Below are 20,222 nucleotides of genomic sequence, written 5' to 3'. Positions count from 1 at the left end.
ATGAGAACCCCCCAGGCTAGACCATGGTCAGCTTTGAGTGTACCTTCTCTCTCTCTGGTTCTAGGGCTATGAAGACTGGCTTCGCCACAAGGCCGACAACGCCATGAACCAGTGTCCCGTGCACTTTATCCAGCATGGAAAGCTGGTCCGCAAGCAGAGTCGGAAGCTGAGGGTAAGGCCGCACATCTCCTGCTTACCAATATGGTTTTTCAGAATCATTTTAAAGGAACTTTTCAAAGCAGGTTTGCCATTAATGCACCGGTTGTTGGGTATCCATACTGTCCTGTCTTGATTTCGTTGGAAGTTTGAATGGTGTAAGTCGTTGGAGTGGCTTGCCTTTCTGCCTGTACTGATGATTGAAGGCACTTACAGAGTCTGTATGACAGAGTGCAACTGTTAAAGCTTGTCTCCGGTCACATCCCAGCCATCACCTTAGTCATCACCTGGCTGTAAACTTGCACTCAATCTCTTCCTGTTACTGTCCTTCCTGATACCCATCCCATGCCTGAGCCTCACGGACTCCACCTCCCTCCCTCCCCCCACCCCCCTCCTAGGCAGCTCTGTTACCTGTCCTGACCACTTTGATAGCACTCTTTCCCATTCAGCAAGTATGGACATCCCCGGTGCAGGATGAATCTTCTGTACCCCAGCCTGACATAAGCCAGCTGTTCAGCTTGAGTGTCTCCGGCTGTGGCCATGTGCCCAGCCACATACCGTGGGACAGCATGACCTTCTAAGGACCACAGACATGCACACATGTTTGCTGGCCTCATTGCACTTACTAATTTACTGTTGCATGGCTGTGTGCATGTTCACTTTAAGCATGTTTGATATTTGTATGTATAAATGCTATTTCATGTGTCACTGCTTCCAAGAGACTCTTTTCTTCTGAGACAGGAGCTTGGAATGTTTTCCTGGAGTCAGGATTCAGAAGGCTCAGGCTCGGGGCTGTGGGCCGAGCTTAGGGCAGGCTGCCTGGCACTGGCACCACACCACAGCGTCATACTTGGGGCCTAGCCCGAGTGCAGTCTCTGTAATGATGGGCTCTCTGCTGCAGAGTCTCCCATACTTGTAGATAGACATGACTCAATTTTTAAAAGCAGAAGTAAATGGTGTCTATTGCAGGAAAGTGCTTCTACAGTGTAGTAGCCCCTGAGGAGAATCACTTACTCGATATCTCGTATCCAGGGCCCTGGGACAAGCAGAGGAGGACCAGCTTGTTCCTGTGGTCTCTACTCCAGCCTGCTAAACCATGATGCTCTCTCCTTAGAAGGTGCAGGAGGCTCTTAGGAAATTAGTCCTTTTCTTTGTGTCCCTTTTATCTTTTATTTTGGATCACGTGATGTAAGCAGTAGAGGAGACCTGTCTGTCTCTTGGGTTTGGTCACTCCAAGAAGGGTGTGTCCTTTTGGGCAGAGTCTCTTCACCCAGTCCAGGCCCCCGGTCTCGTCTGCTTCTGCATGATGGACATCTGCAGTTCCTTTATTGCTCCTGAGCAGAACCTTTGGTGTGTGTTCAGACTGTACCCACTCAAACATCCAAGGACACATTGCTGCTTTCAGCCTCTGCCACAAAACTGCCGGGAACTTTTGTGTACAGGACTTTGTATGAAGTTCCATTTTATTTCTTTTGATCTAAAACTCAACTACTGGCTGAAATGTGAAGCCCTTTCTGGCTTAGGAGAGACCACCCAACACCTTCCAGAATGGCTGCCTATCCTATTTGGGACACACCAGCCTGCAGGCGCCCATCTCAGGGACCCACCAGCCTGTGGACGCCCAAGCGATTGTTTGTCCTGTAGCTGCTCTGTCATCCTGGTTAGGTTTATGTCTCCTGGGCAGTGTGTGCCTCTGCTCATTTTCTATCTGGAATCCTTTTATGTGAAGCACCGATTCCATCATCGCTTACTATTTTCTAAGGTGTTAGACGAGGCGCATTTGCTCTCAGGTTTTGAGAGTGTGTGTCTTTTTAAGAGTATTTAGTTCAGTGCTAACTGTGTGTCTATCACTCTCTTCACAAGGCTTTCCAGAAGCAAGAATTTATAAAGGAGGAAGTCCCCACTGCTCAATTTGCCATTCAGGGATCTCAGTTTTGATGTTGTGGTTAAATACTCTTTAAATATACTCTTCTCTCATACATTCCATCCTGGTCACAGTTTCTCCTCTCTGCTCGCCTCCCAGTTCCTCCCCACACTACCTCCATTGCCCTTCAGAAAAGGGCAGCCCTCCCACACACATCAGCCATCCATGGCATAGGGATTAAATACTCTTTGCCCGGCCCTGGAGTCCAAAAGTTTGCTACTAGGACTTGTCTGCTTTCTAATTTAATGTACTCTTTTCATCTAAGCTCTCTGAGTTTCTGTTGTTTTAAGGTATGAAGTTCAGTCAGAACTCCATTCTTAGCTATCTTACTTTCCTCCTGTGTGGGGCTTCTCTTCCTCCATTAGTGACGTGTACTCGGGCATGTCCGTATGTGTGGGCGTGGGTGTTTATGTGTGTGTATGTTCATGTGTGAGTATTCATGTGTGTGCACGTGTGTGTGTGTTCATGTGTGTGCATGTGTGTGTTATAAGACACACTACACTGGCTCAGCCCTTCACGATTGGAATGGCTGGACTGACTGCAGTTGGCTCCATCACGATAATTCTGTATTCTGGAACCCATCCTTCCCCGTCAGTTGTAGTCAGCCACTGTATTTCTCAGTTCCCTTCTTATGATGAGACATGGGTTTCACTAAACCAAGGTCTCCATTTGGGAAGAGTGACTCTGGTCTTCGACCCTTAGAAATCACTGTGAGCATGCCCGTGTCATCTGTCACTCTCATTTACGAGTTGATGGGCTTGGGATGCTCTGATTTTGTACGGTTCTGTTACAAGTCTGTCAAAGCAGCAGGGAGGTCCTACAGCCACTATGGCCACCCTGTCTGCTGTAGTTTTCATGACTGGAAAGGGCTCCCCAGCTGTCCTAGAAATGCCTACACTGCTGAAGAAATAATGGAAGACACAAAACAAAGTGACTGGTTTAGTTAATGGTCACATAAAACCTGCAGTTGAGCCATCTGTCTTGGCGACTACCAGGGCAACTCAGTGATGGGCCCTGAGAACTCTCAGAGTGAGCTTGGGAAACCCCTTTCTGATTGGACACACACACACACATACACACATACACATGCACGTCTCCCCAAAGCCTACTTCCCTCTGAAGCCCTCTAACCAGCATGAGCCCTTCCTTCTTGCTCTGAGTTAGTGATGATCTCGTTAGCGAGTTGTCTGTGTTCTCACTGCTCCATGTTCTCTGCTGCTCACCCTGGAGATGCTCTGCTCTGCAGTGGCCCCAGAGGCCCAGGGAAGCCTCCTTTCAGCACAAAGCCTCCACATGGGCCTTTGCCAGAATCACATCTGTATCCTAAGGCATTGTGGCACTGTCCAGGATACAATAGGAGAGAAAATTCCAGCCCAGGCTATGCTGTCGCACAAAGGTGGCCTCTCGGTAACCATACTGTCTCTGTGTCTTGCAGGTTGGGGACATTGTCATGGTGAAGGAAGATGAGACCTTTCCCTGTGACCTGATCTTTCTCTCCAGCAACCGGGCAGATGGGACATGCCATGTCACTACAGCCAGCTTAGATGGAGAGTCGAGCCATAAAGTAATGTGCCTGGATTTGGGATGCAGCTCAGGGTCTCAGCCAGACTGACATCTGGGTACAGACTGAGAATGTCTGTACTCTCAGAACTCACTCCCAGGGTCATCCCCTCTGGCTCTTTCCTTTCCTTTTGGTCTCTCCCATTATCACCTCTTTTCTTTCCTCCCTTAATGAAGTAAGCAGACACACCGCCATTACCCAGACTTAAGCAGATTATTAGAATAACAATGCTTTCACCTTCTTAGTAAAAATCCATGTCTTTCCTAGTCTAGTGATAATCTTGTTAGAGAGTTGTCTGTGTGGGGCTGGTGAGATGGCTCAGTGGGTAAGAGCACCCGACTGCTCTTCCGAAGGTCCAGAGTTCAAATCCTAGCAACCACATGGTGGCTCACAACCATCCACAACAAGATCTGACTCCCTCTTCTGGAGTATCTGAAGACAGCTACAGTGTACTTACATATATTAATAAAATAAATCTTAAAAAAAAAAAAGGACTTAAGCTCTCTCTCTAAAAAAAAAAAAAGAGAGAGTTGTCTGTGCAGGCAGAACTATACAGATCATGTCTGTTACTTCAGTGTCTTGTTAAATTATCATAAGGCATTTTCTGGAATCATAATTAATTGTCTGAACTCCATATGGAATTCTACACTACATTTAAAAACTATGACAATTAGGTGAGCAAACAATATATAGTACTGTTAATTTACAGGGTTGCTTTTTTAACTTAAAAGTCTGGAAGCAGGAACTTCTGTGAGATTGTGAAACCTGGCAAACCGGTGCTTCTGGCAGTGCCGTGGTGTCAGCCTCTGAGAACCTAGAACATTAGGAGTGATTCCTGCAGGTGCAGGCAGCCACGCTGTGAAATGGGAAACTTTGTCATGTGATCAGCAAAGGATGTGTCATCTCTGGGAGTCATCCTTGGCACTGTTGTGTACAGACCCTCGGGTGGCTTCATATTTTCTAAGTAGCACATCCCAGGAGATCCGCACCCTTCTTTAGGCATCCTTTTGGGGAGAGGCTCTTAGTGACTTGAATTGTTGTACCTGGACAGGGCTCACAGACTTGCCTGTAAGCCACTCTCTTGTGGACATGTCTGAGGGCAGGACTCCATTCCAGGGAGACTATGACTGCTCAGACAGAATGGCCCAGTGTGTGGATAGATCTGAGACCCAGGGGCTTAGTTCTGTTCTGGGCAATACACTGCAGCAGCGGCTGTGAGCCTGGAAAGTGCTAGAGTGCCTGCTGCAGGTTGCACTTCCGTGCATTTGCACGATGCACCTGGCTGGTCCCTGGCATCATTTCTGTACATTTGGTTTAACTCTGGGGGCTAGGGTTATGTGGAACCTTTCCTTGAAAGAACAAATTGGCCGGGGCCTAGCAAACACAGGAGTGGATGTTCACAGTCAGCTATTGGATGTATCACAGGGCTCCCAATGGAGAAGCTAGAGAAAGTACCCAAGGAGCTAAAGGGATCTGCAACCCTATTGTTGGAACAACAGGATGTACTAACCAGAACCCCGGAGCTCTTGTCTCTAGCTGCATATGTATCGAAAGATGGCCTAGTCGGCCATCACTGGAAAGAGAGGCCCATTGGACTTGCAAACTTTATATGCCCCAATATAGGGGAATGCCAGGGCCAAAAGAATGGGAATGGGTGGGTAGGGAAGTGGGGGGCGCTATGGGGGACTTTTGGGATAGCATTGGAAATGTAACTGAGGAAAATATGTAATAAAAATATTAAAAATTAAAAAAAAAAAGAAAGAACAAATTGTGGGAAGGCTTCTACTGACCTCAGGGAGTCTTATGCCAGTCACATGACATCAGCCTGGCCTTTTGCCCTTTTGGGACTTTTTACATCTCTGAAAGGCTGTCAAATCCCTGATTAGAAACCTCCCCCAGATTCTCAGTGCACAGCAAGGCTTGAATGACACAGTGATGTAGCCACCTGTACACTCGAGCGTCTGTGTTCCTGTGCCCTCCTTCCTAGGTAAAGGAGATACATCCTCATGCTTATCTGTGAATGGTCCTGCAGGTGATAGGCCACATGGTCCTGGACAGCAAGACATGCCAGCTGGCATCTGTCTAAAAGTGCAGTTCTTGGGCCTCCTGCTCAGACTTGCTACCCTGAGATTTAAAGGGTGACCTAACAGTAGTGGGTCAGCAGCCTCCTGGGGATTTGGATGCACTTAGTTCAGAGATGAGGGACCTTGTGGTTTAAACTGTTGAACAGCCTCAGAGAGCAGTGACAGGAGGACATTTGGTGACAGAGTTTGGGAAACGAGACCAATTGATGCTTCCAGTGTCTCCTCGGAGCTATAGTACTTTGCCTGAAAGAAGAGGAACACATGAGTGACTGACAGTTCTTCCCAGGGCAGGTGCATCAAATACCAGGTTTAAAGAAGCCGCAGGCTTGCCCTTCGTCCTGCTAGTTTTAAGATGAGGGTGCAGAGTGAGTGTGGAGACTCAGAGTTCCTGTCCTCCACCAGTGGAACAATAGCCAAGTCTCGTCTTTCCCGGACACTTTGCATCCAGACCCACAGTAGGACTCACAGGATGTGCGTGAAAATCAAACTCTGAGTGGGTGCCATGAGGTTCAGGGTGTGACTCGTGTTTTCTCTCCTTTGTAGACTCACTACGCGGTGCAGGATACCAAGGGCTTCCACACAGAGGCGGATGTTGACAGCTTGCACGCCACAATCGAGTGTGAACAGCCACAGCCTGACCTCTACAAGTAAGCCAAGCACACTGCCCAGGAAAGGCCGGGCATACTGCAGCTGTGTCTGTGGACAATACCGTGCAGACTGCAGCTTCTCATGCAGAAGGAAGCCTCACTCTTCTTTATGTCTGTGTTAAGAGATGTCATGTAAGCCAGGGGAGAAGACGCACAGGAAATAAGGAGAAAGTAGGCTGAGTCACCACCAGTCCTGCGGAGTGGGAGGAGCTAGCTGTGGTGCTGACTGAGTAATGAAGTGAGCTCTTCTGTTGACAGGTTTGTGGGGCGCATCAATGTTTACAGCGACCTGAACGACCCTGTAGTGAGGTGAGTGTTCTTGGGAGTCCAGGCCTTTATCCTCTTGGTTGTTACAACAGAACTTGGCATTTGATGAGCCCTGCCATGCAACCGGTGTAGAAGGCGGGGCCCTATCTCATGAGCACAGTCCACTCTCCCACGCTCACTCTGGGGTTTGTCTGCACGTGTCAGTGTAACGCGGATCCTGTAACCTCACACATGACACTGCCATTGTGGAGCCTCTCCAGCTGCCCCAGGTCAGAAGCCTGCACCATGACTTTTACAGGAGGGAAGGGCCCTAACCAACTGTGAGCAGCACCCTCACAGGCTGTGAAGTCAGAAGTTTCGGACACAAAGGCCTGTCTGACAGCAGAGTAGCCTACCCGTGGCCATCACTGGGCTAAGATGCTCAGGCCCGACTAGGATGAGGGGACCTGGCTACCTTCAAGGAGACACTGTGTGCTGGTTAGCCTCCTGCTCCATCATCTGAGCCTCCGTGCCTGCAGTCAGGATGTGTAACATCGGAGAGAGAACAGCCATTGGGCAATGAGGAGCCCGAGAGGCACCTGGGGATTGGCCCTGGGAAGGGCCTCACGTGCCCCATCTGCACCCCACATGCTGCCCTGCTACCCAGGGGAGAGCTCTATACCTCAGCTGCTCTCTCTGCTGTGCTCGATGAGGAAGTGCTTGGGTTCATTGCTTAGGAACTTGGCTTCCTGTAGGTTCTGAAGTTGACCTTTGCTTGCAGTTTAAGCAGCTCCAAATTACTGATACCTTGCTATCAGTCTATGCTGAAAGGAAATGTTTGCCCAGAAAGCAGAGGCAGATTTCTTATGGGATAAGTACCTCGGAATAAATAGTCACTAGAGTATTTCTGTATGGCCTGTCTCTCATGGGACTCAGTAAGGCACTGCTTTAAGAGAACAGTCTGTGTACTTCTTAGCTTGCATTTTTAATGGTTTGTTTGTTTGTTTGTTTGTTACTTTTTTGAGACCTTATCTTGCTATTAGCTAGAGAGGCGTTCAACACCCGATCCTCCAGCCTCCACCTCCTGAGTTCTAGATCACAGTCTGGGCCAGCATTCCAGGTCTTCTCCTGCTTTTGTGGTAATCATCCACCAGCAGGTTAGCAGGACACTTCTTGTAGGAAGGGTGGAGGCGTGGCTTTTGTTTTCAGAGAAGAATTCCTTATTGCTTTGGAGACTAGACTGTGGAGAACTGATTTATTTCGGATGAAAGAGCAAGTGAAGGGTTTTTCACTGCCGTCGATGAATCCAAGGAAACCAGTACTGTGGATGGTGAATTTCACACCTATACAAAGCTGTGGCCCAAGCTGGGGACCACTGTCTTAATGTTCTGTATATTTTGATACTAGCTTTAGCCTAGCCTTTTAACATCAAAGTTGTCCAGCTTGTCATTTGGATTTTTAAGATGTTTATAAATATTTGGAGTAACACAAACAGGAGGCAGATGCTTGATTTTCTCAGTTTCCCATCCAAATTCCCAGTCCACTCATATTTCTTCTTCCATCTGTCCACACTAGAAGCAAAGTATTTTGTCAAGTAAGTTATTTTTAGAGCTCTCAGAGACCCATTTAAGGTGAGGCCATTTGTTTTCATTAACACTTGTGACATGAATTATTGTCAGCAAGTTGCTAACAGAAGCTGACAGCCCTGTAACACAGGCAGCAGAGCAGTGTTATCAGTGGCTGTCAGACCAAAAGGGCTGCCCTTACCTGCTGACTGGCTAGATGAGGTGCCTGAGCGCTTGCTCGCAGGCTCCCCGCTGACCTCCTGCAGGGTGCAGCCTGAACTGCACTGGCCAAGCACACTGGCCCCACTAAGTGTGTAATACCGTGTATATTCGTATCTCCCCAAAAGAACAGATGAGTCAGCACACAGATGAAAGGCAGACCGGTTCGACACTGGGGGCCATTGGGTGCGAGCAGTACTAGAATTTGCATGTTTAGTTCACTCCTTTGAATTGTCCTTCACTGTTCAGAGGGAAGGCTTACAGCCAGCCACTACCTGCAAATAGTCTTTGCATGCTGAACTTCCATTATTGAGCCTAGAGTCCCAGCCTCCCTTTACACTAAAAAACGTGCTTACACCAAGTCAGAGTCTCCATGCCTGACGGTGGGTGAGAATCAGCTGAAGGGTGAGCGGAGCTCAAAGTTTGAGCCTTTTCAGATCATTCTGAGGTCCCCAGCCCAGCCACCTCTCAGTGGAGGTGTGTTGGGAGAGGTTGCTGGCCCTGCCTTCAGGTCTCTTTTGTAGCAGATCTCAGTGACATTTCTGATGTCCCCTGGCGTGGCAGGTGGCACAGATAGGCGAACTCTGTGACCTCTGGTAGAGTGTCACTGAAACATTCAAGCTCCTGGTTATGTGAGAGTGAGTTGGAGGTGGCCTACTTCCTGGAGGCCTCTCCAGTGTCACTGTGACGCTTCAGTCCCTGAGAGTGACAGGTCAGGGGCACAGAGAGCTGATCCAGTCAGCAGATGATGTCTCCACCTCAGAGAAGCCCAGTGCTTATGCAGATGGACTGTGCGCATCTCCCCAGTGAGCAGTGCACACTTACACAGCTTCCTGTTGGGAAGATTGGGCTGATTTTTCAGTCTCGCACACTCCCCACCCTCCACCTCTCCACTGTATCTTACCGCTTCTGGTCTCCTTGTCTTCCAGGCCTTTGGGGTCAGAAAACCTGCTTCTCAGAGGAGCCACACTCAAAAACACAGAGAAGATCTTTGGTAAATATTTTAATTTGTAAACTCCAGGACACACTAAGCAAGCTAAACTCTTTCACAACTCCCTGAGAGGCCATTAAGTGCCTTAAAGTACTGCGGGTGTGGATTTGGTGCAGGGGCAACTTTTGCTAAGAGATGAATGTTGTTGTGTAACATTCAGTGAAGGCTACGGCTTGTTAAGACCTTAATGTGTGACTCAGGATGTGAAGCTGTGTCCGTGACTGTGTCCACGGAGCACTGGAATGCAGGCCATTTCTCTAAGTCTGCACATCACTGTTAGCTCCTCCCATTGGCAGTGCTACTTCCTGTTTGGCTGTACTGGAATAACTTTTAAGATATACGTAGTACCCTGCTGCCAATGTATTGACATTTGCACTATAAAAGAATATAGAGGATATACAGTGCAGATTAGATCCTATGCAAGCAACGTCCCAGTGTGAAGAATCCAGCCAGCTCAGGAGACTCGCTTGCCGGTTAGGTTAGAAACGTGGCCTGTTCCTGTGGGCAGACATCTCACAGAATCTTCTGCTTCCAGGTGTGGCTATCTACACAGGCATGGAGACCAAGATGGCCCTGAACTATCAGTCCAAGTCCCAAAAGAGATCTGCTGTGGAAAAGTAAGGCAACTCCCCTGCTGCTACCTCCCAGCCATCACTGCCCCTGGGGATAGAGTATTCTCTGGGCCCCAGTGTCCTTGGGGGCCACTCCTCCAGGGACTGTGGCCGCTGACTCCAGAGCCCACCACTCTGGACACTTGCTTTCTTTCCTCCTGGTAAGATGAATAGCCACACCCTCCTCTCTGCCACCGTGCCTATGCTACCTGTAAGTCATTTACAGTGTTCTAGTTCCCTGGATCAGTTAGAGATGCCCATATCCCCACTAATATCACTGATCCAGGCAAACCTCAGAATGGGGGTGATATTCAGCCCCTTTAACTGGGGGACTTGATGGGAACCACGTGTGTTCCAATGTGATTTACTGAGGTCACAGTGAGCAGAGTGAACATTTTCCTATAGACGATGGAGTCCTGACAACTGTCAGGATGGTGACTGGACTTATGACAGAGTAGAGTCTGAGGTTGTGTCATCTCTGCCCCTTGTCAGAGTTGTCCTGTTTGCTAGTTAGTTACCATGTGTGGGATGCTGGCAAGGGACTAGGGATGCTGTCCCTGGGCCTGTCTCTGCCGTGTGACATGTGAAAAGAACTCTTCATCAGCCAAGATGCTCTGTATGGGCTTCAGCAGCAGACCTGGGAAACAGGACCTTTCCCCAAATCTACCTCACCTTGATTCAGCCCCAGGCATTTCCAGCCTTTGGTGCTTCTCTGGGAATTCCCTTCTCTCACTCCAGAGTGATGATCACTAAGTTCTAAGTTCCTTTGGTGGTACCTGATGGTCAGCAAAGCTGGCTCTGGCTGTTCCTGTTCTGGAAGCAGGGGAGTGCCCGTGGTTCAAAGAGCTCAGCCACTTGGCAGCATGCAGCTTTTCTTCCCTTCCTGGGGCTCTGGTGTCCTGAGCATTGGCAGTGGCAGCTGCAAATGTGCTGGAGTCTTGTCTCACTGGGTCAGACTGGACACTGCCCACTAGGGCATTGCTGGGTTCCCTGTGCTGTTCGTTGTGGTGAGGAAGGACCGGAGCGGCCTCTGAAGGCTGGGCTCTCTCGTCCAGGTCAATGAACACATTCCTGATCGTGTACCTCTGCATCCTGGTGAGCAAGGCCCTGATCAACACAGTGCTGAAGTACGTGTGGCAGAGTGAGCCCTTCCGAGATGAGCCATGGTACAACGAGAAGACTGAATCTGAGCGCCAGAGGAATTTGGTATGGAGGCACGTCCCTTGTGTAAGGAAGTGACCCTTAGGCCATTGTCACAAAAAGATGATGCCAGAAAACTACAGAGGTGAACTTGCTTCAGGCAGGCTGGAGCCTTGCCAGAGCTTAGGACAGGGACCCTCACTGGCACCTGGTGTAGGCAGGTGTGAACTGCCTACTGTCTTGGGTACTAGAATGTACAAGACTAGAAAATATTCCTTTCACAGGAAACTTATGAGGGCCAAAATCATTTTGATATCTCCAAAACTCAGCATGCCACCATTAAGATAAATACTGTTTTTGTGGTAACTGGATAAACAGAAGGCTCTGAACTCAGAGCAGGGCAGTGTGCAGCACTGAGGGGCTGTGTGCGAATGCAGCCCTGTGTTCAAGCACTCTCCTGATAACTTCAAAGATATGACCGAGCTGTACAGAAGAGCCATTCTGAGCTGAGTATGGCTGTGCAGGCCTGTAATCCCAGAGCAAGGATGAAGGGGGGTGCGGTGGGGACTTCAAAATCACTGTATAGGAAGCTCCCGTCTCTCATGAGCTTGGAGGTTGTTACTTACAGAAGGACATCATGAATATCAAAAATGGTCATTGCTCCCTGCTTAGCATGGCCCCTCCTTATCCCTGATGGTGTATAGTATGAGCTCCTAGCCCAGTTCCTCCTGAGACTCCAGCCATTCAATTCTACTCTTGGCCTTAACCACACATGACAGGCAAGGAGCTACAAGTTTCCAAGTAGGCCTTTGTCTTTGCTCATCTGGCTGGGATAACGGATGAGCTCTCTGAGGTTTCCTGTCCTTGCTTGGTGACCTACAGCTTCCTTATGTAACCAATGTTATCAGTTCCTCAGGGCCTTCACCGACTTCCTGGCCTTCATGGTCCTCTTCAATTACATCATCCCCGTATCCATGTACGTCACCGTGGAGATGCAGAAGTTCCTCGGCTCCTACTTCATCACCTGGGATGAGGACATGTTTGATGAGGAAATGGGGGAAGGGCCTCTGGTCAACACGTCTGATCTAAATGAGGAGTTGGGACAGGTCAGTGTCTCCTAGAGACTGCATGAGTTCTTAGCCCTGCATCAATCCACTGTGGCCTCGTGGTCTGGGTTCTCTTTGATAACTGGTAGTTCATCCAGGTCACGCATTCAGCATGTAGATATGCTGCAGTGGGTGAAAGTCAGAAGCAGGAGTAGCAGTGGAAATGCATTGATACTTTACCCTTTTTCTCTGAGTGTATCCTTTTAACTTAAGCTACGTAACAGTCAGTGTGGTTTTATACAACTTTACAATGTGAAGAACCGACTGCATTAGCTGATTAGAGTAACTGAATCCTTACTTATTCTGGGTCCTGCAGTTGAACGAGGTTGAAGCCCAGCGAGGCCACTGCCCCAGCACTTGCTCTCAGACATTGCTTTCTTCTTTTATATATGACATTTTGCAAGTAGACGAGCAAACAGAAACCCTACGGCAGTGTTCTGGGGTGAGCTGCTACAGAGTTAATGGATGCGCGGTCTGCAGAACCATGGCTCTGCTAGCTCAGGACTGGGATGTTGTGGTCCATAGAGTAAATAAGAAGTAGAGACCTGCCTGTCCCAACGGGTGCAGAATGAGATGGCAGATGGGTGGCCATGGTCACACCACCTGGGACAGCCATCCAGAGACCTAACCTGTGAGGACAGAGCTGATGCACATAGCTGATGCCCTGTATGAGGCCACAGGGTCCCACAGAGTATAAGATAGGGCTGATATGCACCCACATCTGCTGACCGCAGACCCCAGAATGGCTGCATGGAAAAGAATACCCCAGTAAGGTTCCTTCCTTCCCTCACCCAGCCTCAAAGGGAGCCTCTGACCTTTCCCCAGCTGTATGTCATGGGAAGGGACATGTGGCAAATGACAGTTGATTAAATAAATAATTCATGTTGAACTGCAGTCTCCCTATGGTTGCCTGGCAATACCATGTCCACAGTCTGTAGACTGACAGGCACAGGTCCCCCATGTGTCGTGGGGAAAGCACTTGTTACTGAAGAGGATACATACTATCAAGGCACCAACTTTCTGACACATTCCTCTAGAATATGTCATGTGCCACTTCCTGTGTGATGCATGTGATCTGTTTGAGGAAGTGCTTTGTAAAAGGAATGTCAGGGGATGCTCTGGGGCAGGATATCTCTCCCAACCTCACAGAATTTGACTCTTTCCTGTCCTGAGCAAGGCAGGTTGCAGCCTGGGTTCAGTAAACTGGGCCACTGAAGTGGAAGCCAGCTGGTGAAGACACAAAGCAATGGCTTGCACAGCTGCCCAGTGAATATGGGTGAGCGTGCCTCTCAGTTTACACAGCAGAGCAAGACAGTTCTGTCTGTGAAATGGAAAGTGCCCACCACCAGTGTCTCTGCCTTCCAAGTACACCTTACACAGGTGCTTTGTGCATTTCCCGAGTCAGTTCCACCCCTGTGATGTCAGCAGAAGCCCAGAATTTGTTTGTAGCAAACGTACAGCCACTTGTAACTGCAGCCCCAGAGATTCAACACCCTTTTGTGGCTTCCACAGGCACCTGGACTCATGTATGCGCACCCGTACAAAGACACCCATATAGACACATAGTTATTTGTTGTCTAAAAACAGCTTTTAAACCTTTGTTTTAAACTGGGTAATAGTTTAAAACAAGGATAACCAAAGTAATATCCAGTGCCTGGCATAACTAAAACCTAACAAATATCCATTGTAATCTTTTGTTCTCATAGTCACAGACTCTAGAAATCTGCTACCTGCTGGGTCCTTAGAGATGTAGCTTGCACACCCTCCCTGACTGGGTGACCTGAAGGAGGTTCCCATGGGCTTTGGGCTTGTGTTCAAACAGCAGATTTGTCTTAAATACGGTCTCATAAAGCAATGCTCTGAGTTTGGTGGAAAGGGCATTTTTCTGTTAGGGTTTATAAGAGGGTGTTCCTGGGGAAGACTCTTCATAGATCACAGGATCTGGCTGTCCCCTCTACACCCTACCCCCATTCATTCCTACACTAAACCCATCTCAGCAACCCCAGAGCTGTGGGAATGGCTGGCCCTTCCTTTCCTCTGTCCAGTGGTCCACGATGGGCATATGTCCTGTGACTCACTTTCATTTAGAGTCTAAAGCTGGTGGTGTCTTCAGCACTTCATGGTCTTCTTTCTGAAGTGTTTTGTCCTTTCCCTTCTGTGTATCCTGCCTTCTAAACCTCTTCTCCTGAGAACCTTGACCTCTCAGACTCCTAGAGAATGTTCTTCTTTTGCCCATCTGTGCTGTCTCAACTTAAGGAGAGTCAGAACCTCCCCTCATCCTGCTCTTCACAGACCCATGGAGCCCTGGTTCCCTGGAGGACAAGTTCCTCAAGGCTACTTTTTGTTGTTTCATATCTGTCACCAGCATGAGGCCTCTTCCCCCCCAAATTGCACCTGTCTGGACTCATACCTAACACTGGATGTGATCTGTCTGGCAGACTCTCAGAAATTCCTGTCCCACTAGGGTTGTAATAGACTTGGGCTGAGATGTCTCACCTGCCTAAATGTGGCTTAACTTGGGTGTGTGGTACCCTCAGGTGGAATACATCTTCACTGACAAGACGGGCACCCTTACAGAGAACAACATGGCCTTCAAGGAGTGCTGCATTGAGGGCCATGTCTACGTACCCCATGTCATCTGTAATGGGCAGGTCCTTCCCGACTCTTCTGGCATTGACATGATCGATTCTTCCCCCGGAGTCTGTGAAAGGGTATGTTGCAGCTCCTCGGGGTGGAGGGTGTGGCTCTGCCGCATGATTGAGGGTACAAGTAGGTGGGCTGCTTTAGGTCATGCTTGAATCCGCTGTGGTGCTGTGTCCCCTTCCAAGGGGCAGGAGGTCTTGACAGTGATTCCTCTGCTAGAATTGACCTGGAAACCAAAAAGAAAAAAATAGGGCAAGTGGAGCAGGCAATGTGCTAAAAGTAGCGTGCACACACACAGTCTATGTGTGGAGAAAGCTGCGTGTGCATGCACATGTGTGCACACGCCACAGATACATGTATACATGTGCTATGCTTGTGTACACATGTGCAGGGCACACACACACAAGTGCTCAAATCATACTATCCCTGGTCAGGGTTCGATTCTAGCACCTGTTGTCATGACTACAGAGCCTGAGGAACCCAGGGAGAGCCAGAAGAGAGTATTAATGATAGGTGAGCTGTTCAGTCAGACCACTGGCTCCTTCAATGTGAACTCCAGTTGGTATCGTTTTCTCACAGAGGAGTAGATATCCTGCAGGCATCTGAAACCTGCCGGCATTGTCACACCCTCCTATTCCCACCCCACTTCCCATGGACCACACTGGTTGTCAGGGAGGCCTAACCCTTGGCCACCGTGCTACACCGCTTCTGGGGACCTCAGAATCGTCTGACTCTGATTGTGGGGTGCAGCCAGCACTGAGGAAGCTGCTGTGGGTCAGCCTATTGTGACTTCATGCCCAGTAATTCAGCTCTAGCACAGGACTCCTAGCTTCTGCTTCCAGGGCTGTTAAAATAGAGCCTCAGGCTGCAGGCACACAACGGGAGTTAAATCATGTGTAGTACAGGGTCCTTGGTTGGTAGCAGACAGCCACTGCCAGGCAGGTAATGTGGCCAGGAACAGGAGAGGGGTGCTCAGGAGTGAGTGTGCCAACTATATAGGTGACCCATTTTCCCCATGACATGGCAATTCTTAAGTGTGCTCAGAGCCATGCCTTGCTTGTTCCTTGGAGTGTCTCGATGAGCAAAACCCTTTCAGTCTTCACTGCCTGTTAGCGCTTCTATGAGTTGCCATGGCAACTCTGGAGCATGAAGGAGTCACACATGCTTCTCCTTTGCAACCACTGAGACAAACTAAAACCAGTTCACCCCAGGAGGTCTTAGCCTCTTAGCCTCTGCTCTGTAGACCTGTCCAGTCTCTTGTCTTATTCATATTCTTCCCATGGCAGGCAGAGGAGTTACAGTTTCCCTGTCTCTGCAGGAACGGGAGGAGCTGTTTTTCAGGGCTATCTGCCTGTGCCACACTGTCCAAGTGAAAGATGACCATTGTGGGGATGATGTCGATGGTCCCCAGAAATCTCCAGATGCAAAATCCTGTGTGTACATATCGTCCTCGCCTGATGAGGTTGCACTGGTCGAAGGCGTGCAGAGGTGAGTCAGGATACTGGGTCTAGCTCTCCGAGAGGGTTGGCATAACGAGTCTGCAACCCAACTCAAGACTGGTTCTGGAAAACCCTGGTTTGCCCCATGTGACCTCAGGTCCCTTGCACCCTTTGTAGGCATGGCTTTCCTGGCTAGCAGCACAAGCCCTTGTTGCTGGGTTTCCTGAGCTTGCAACCATCTAGATAGAGCCCTGTCCCCAAACCCTGCCATTGAGCCTGAGACACCAAGGTTAGCTCTCTCAGTTCTCCCTGTCACCTGGACTGAAGGCCAGCCTCTGAATTTGAGGCTCTTCCTGCTTCTGCTTTTGCTTTGGGCTGGATCATTCTATCTGGGGTGTCACTCTGATGAGGAGTCTTCCTGGAGATCTTTCTGCTTGTGGGAGGTGTGGCATGTTAAATAGATACTTAGAAAAGCACTTCAGACGTGGCACAGTTTCAGGTCAGGGACATCTCTAAGGCTCTCAGCTCATAACTCTTATGGAAGAGTAAAACCCTAGTGTCCCCTCTTTGCTGCACTAACTAACGTGTGCAGTGTCCCCAGACTGAGGACAATGGGAGAGCATTCTTGTGTGTCTCACCTCCTGGAGGAGCACTGTGTTGTGACTAAGCACATCTGCTCTTCCTGCAAAGATGTGTGAATGAAGTTACCCTCACTAGGTGTCCAAGCCCCCCCTACACACACACACACACACACACACACACACACACATACACACATAGCTTTTGAGCTAGGTTTGGGAACATTTATAGCAGTAGTTCTCAACCTGTGAATCGTGACTCCTTGTGGAGGGGTGTCACACATCAAATATCCTGAATACCAGATATTTATATTATGATTCTTAACATTAGCAAAATTACAGTTATGAAGACACAGCAAAAGTAGTTTTATGGTTGGAGGTCACTGTGACATGAGGAACTATATGAAAGGGCCACAGTACTAGGTCGGAAGGCTGAGAACCACAGGTTGATAGGATGAAGCCATGGGTGCTACAGGGAGTAAAGGCCGAGTCAGGCTGTCCCACCACCCCTGTGCCTCTCTGTCAGCTGAAGCCAGGTCTCACTGGGACAAGTGGCCACAGTCACCCACAGTCCCGGTCCTTGCCTGCTCTGACAGCTGGTATTAGATTGGGAGAATGTTCTGTCCCATCCTTTGCTAAGCTGCTCAAGACCAGGCCCTCTTCGCTGTCCTGGCAGATGCCCATGGCTGGAGGTGTTAGTCTTTGCAGAAGAAGAAGGGTGGGGCAGTATCACTATGAATAGCCACCATGGTCCCATGTCCTGTCAGATAACTAGGTTGACCAAGGGCAGACTGTCTTCGCTGCATAATTTATAAAACAGAAATAAAACAGACCCAGGATGGATTTCTCACAGTTTGGAGGCTGGGCCGTCAGGTCAAGTCACCAGCATCTCAGAGGGTTTCTTGCTGTGCCCTAAAATGATGGCAGCATAGAGAGAGGAGAAAAGGGCAGGATTTCTCTATGCATGAGGAGCCCTCTCCTGCAGTGGCCATATTCATCATTTCATGAGAGTGACGTGCTCCTGGCCAACCATTCTTGATACTTTACCAGGGTTCAGTTTCCAGCCCAGGGGTGTTGGTGTCTGTTCACACCATGGTGGATCGACTCCAATCAGCTACTGAAATGTGGCTAGACCAGGGAATGCAGTCCAGACACCTGGGGCTGGCCTTCCCCCAGCTACCAGCACCCACAGAGGGCGCCACTTCACTGTAGGGCACACACTCTTGGGTCATTGTCTGAGGTGGCAGATGAATCAGAACTCCTGTGTCCTGGCTTTATAACGCACTGAGCACCCTGTCTCACTGAAAGTCTGCCTGTCTCCGTGTGAGATGAAGACCCTGTGGAGGAGGCTTGACTGGGTATCAGACAAGCCCTGGCTTTGCCTTCTCTCTTGCAGGCTTGGATTCACGTACCTGAGGCTGAAGGACAATTACATGGAAATACTGAACAGGGAGAACGACATAGAGAGGTGAGAAGCTGTCTGCATGTTGTGTCATTGGAGAAGAATGAAGTGAGGCTCCAGGCCCCGTGTGAGAGGCAGGTCTGCCTACCAGTGCTTCAGAGACCGTGTCTGCACTGGCTCTGCACTCAGTGGTAACTCCAGCTCTGGAGCCCCAGTGGGTCTCCCTGAGAGAGGTCTCTTTTCAGACAGGGTATGAGAGTTGTACATTCCAAATGACACAAAAATATTATTACGTTTCCGGGAGGAGTCCGAGCTGGACTAACCTGTGCCCACTCTTAAGCACTAATCCCAACACTAGGCTAGAGGTGGGCATTCTGTGAGGTCCAGAACATCCCAGGGACATGCACACAGTATGGACAGGGCCCAGAGCGAGGTGGAAATGTCCCCTTCCTGGTGCAGCAGTCATTTGGCAACCATTCAGACGCAACACCAATTTGGCATCAGAGACTAATGTCTCACGTTTCTGTTTCAGATTTGAATTGCTAGAAGTGCTGACCTTTGACTCTGTGCGGAGAAGAATGAGCGTGATTGTAAAGTCTACTACAGGTACAGTCTCTCCTAACTGACATGATGTAGTGCTGCTTATGTTCTGATGGGTAATTCTTTTGGATCATTAAGGGTTTAGGACATAAGAATGATTTATTCCACGTGTGTGTGTATGCACGTGTGCATTCGTGCACATTCGTGCACACATTCATATGAGTGTTTGTGTGTAGGCCAAAGGTCAGCCTTGGGTCTCACTCCTCAGGCACTGTCCCCTCCTTTTTTTCTAATTGTAGACAGGGTCTCTTGCTGGCTTGGAACTCACTGAGTAGGGTAGGCCAACTAACCAGCAAGCCCTAGAAATCCCCCTGTCCCTGTGTCCCAGCACTGAATTTGCAAATGCATGCTACCCTGCCTAGCTTTTTTCTTACACGGGTTCTGGGAATTGAACCCAGGTCTTCATGCTTGTAAGACAGATTCTTTACCACCCAAGCTACTCCCCGTCTCCATTTATCCTACTTTTAAAGGGCACAGGTAAACTCTAACAACAACCTTGGAAAGAAGTGAGTACAGGGCTAGGCTCTTCGTCATCTAAGAGCACCTTGCTGCTGTACTCCATACAGTTTCTAATTGTATTTAAGGACGTACAGTCTGAGTTTGCACGCGTTTCTGTACTAGAGTTTAGAATACTAATTGCCCTGATCTCTCTGCTAGCTGCTGTGACCATGGATCTTTATTTGGAAGCTGCACGCTCAGTCTAAGGTTAAAGGGTGGGATGGTGAAGGAGTGGGCACAGTGGGGCCCTTGACCGTGTGATTCTGGCTGACTTTGACATGTGACCTCCATGTGAATGGGCAGCTGCCTCTTCCCCACCATGTAGCTCTGGGTCAGCTCCTTCCCAGCAGCATCTTGTCTAGAAGGCCTTGAGTTAGTCATGTTCTCCCGAGGAGCCCCCACAGAGCAGATATGCACCTCATCCCCAGTCCCTCCCCACCCCCACCCTCACACTGGGCCGGTTGCTCCCCAGCGCTCACAAGGCTGCCCCTGCAGCCACATAGCTCTGGTGTCAGAGGCTCAGTGCTCGTCTCCAGGACTCCAGGCAGCCTGCACTGTGGGTGTATCCTCAGGTCCTGCCTTTACCACCCAGCTCCTTGCCTCCTCTAGACGACTTGCCCGGTTGTTTCCCCTTCCTGGATCACAGGGTGAAGTGGCAGCCCCCTCCCCCTGGAGTGCCTTCCTAGATACTCCAGGTATCACAGCATTCAACTGGGAGCTGCCTCTATTCCTCCTGCCTAGTGAGGACAGTCGGTCCCTCCTGGGAGGCCCCATCACTCTTCCGCACCCTTCAGGAACACTGACTGAGCAGCA

The 20,222-nt window shown here is 49.4% G+C and overlaps 1 protein-coding gene across 6 annotated transcripts in view; it reads left to right on the top strand.

Annotated features, from left to right (window-relative positions):
* Atp11a (ATPase phospholipid transporting 11A) overlaps nucleotides 1–20,222 on the top strand; it is a 129,860-nt gene that overhangs the window by 77,083 nt on the left and 32,555 nt on the right. For all 6 annotated transcript variants that reach the window (XR_015048694.1, XM_085844203.1, XM_085844204.1 and 3 more), the window contains exons 5-16: nucleotides 65–172; nucleotides 3,515–3,643; nucleotides 6,268–6,371; nucleotides 6,630–6,680; nucleotides 9,331–9,395; nucleotides 9,928–10,009; nucleotides 11,059–11,209; nucleotides 12,052–12,249; nucleotides 14,787–14,960; nucleotides 16,211–16,380; nucleotides 18,306–18,377; nucleotides 18,844–18,917. Coding sequence is in view for 5 of the 6 variants with exons in the window: in XM_085844203.1 (XP_085700329.1) it covers nucleotides 65–172; nucleotides 3,515–3,643; nucleotides 6,268–6,371; nucleotides 6,630–6,680; nucleotides 9,331–9,395; nucleotides 9,928–10,009; nucleotides 11,059–11,209; nucleotides 12,052–12,249; nucleotides 14,787–14,960; nucleotides 16,211–16,380; nucleotides 18,306–18,377; nucleotides 18,844–18,917 (1,378 nt within the window). In the remaining variant the exon portion in view is untranslated. The remainder of the gene's footprint in view (nucleotides 1–64; nucleotides 173–3,514; nucleotides 3,644–6,267; nucleotides 6,372–6,629; nucleotides 6,681–9,330; nucleotides 9,396–9,927; nucleotides 10,010–11,058; nucleotides 11,210–12,051; nucleotides 12,250–14,786; nucleotides 14,961–16,210; nucleotides 16,381–18,305; nucleotides 18,378–18,843; nucleotides 18,918–20,222) is intronic.

Source organism: Mus caroli, unplaced genomic scaffold (assembly GCF_978045245.1).
Source record: "Mus caroli unplaced genomic scaffold, Mus_caroli_1 scaffold_10, whole genome shotgun sequence".
NCBI lineage: Eukaryota > Metazoa > Chordata > Mammalia > Rodentia > Muridae > Mus > Mus caroli.
This window is presented reverse-complemented; position numbering and strand designations above follow the sequence as displayed.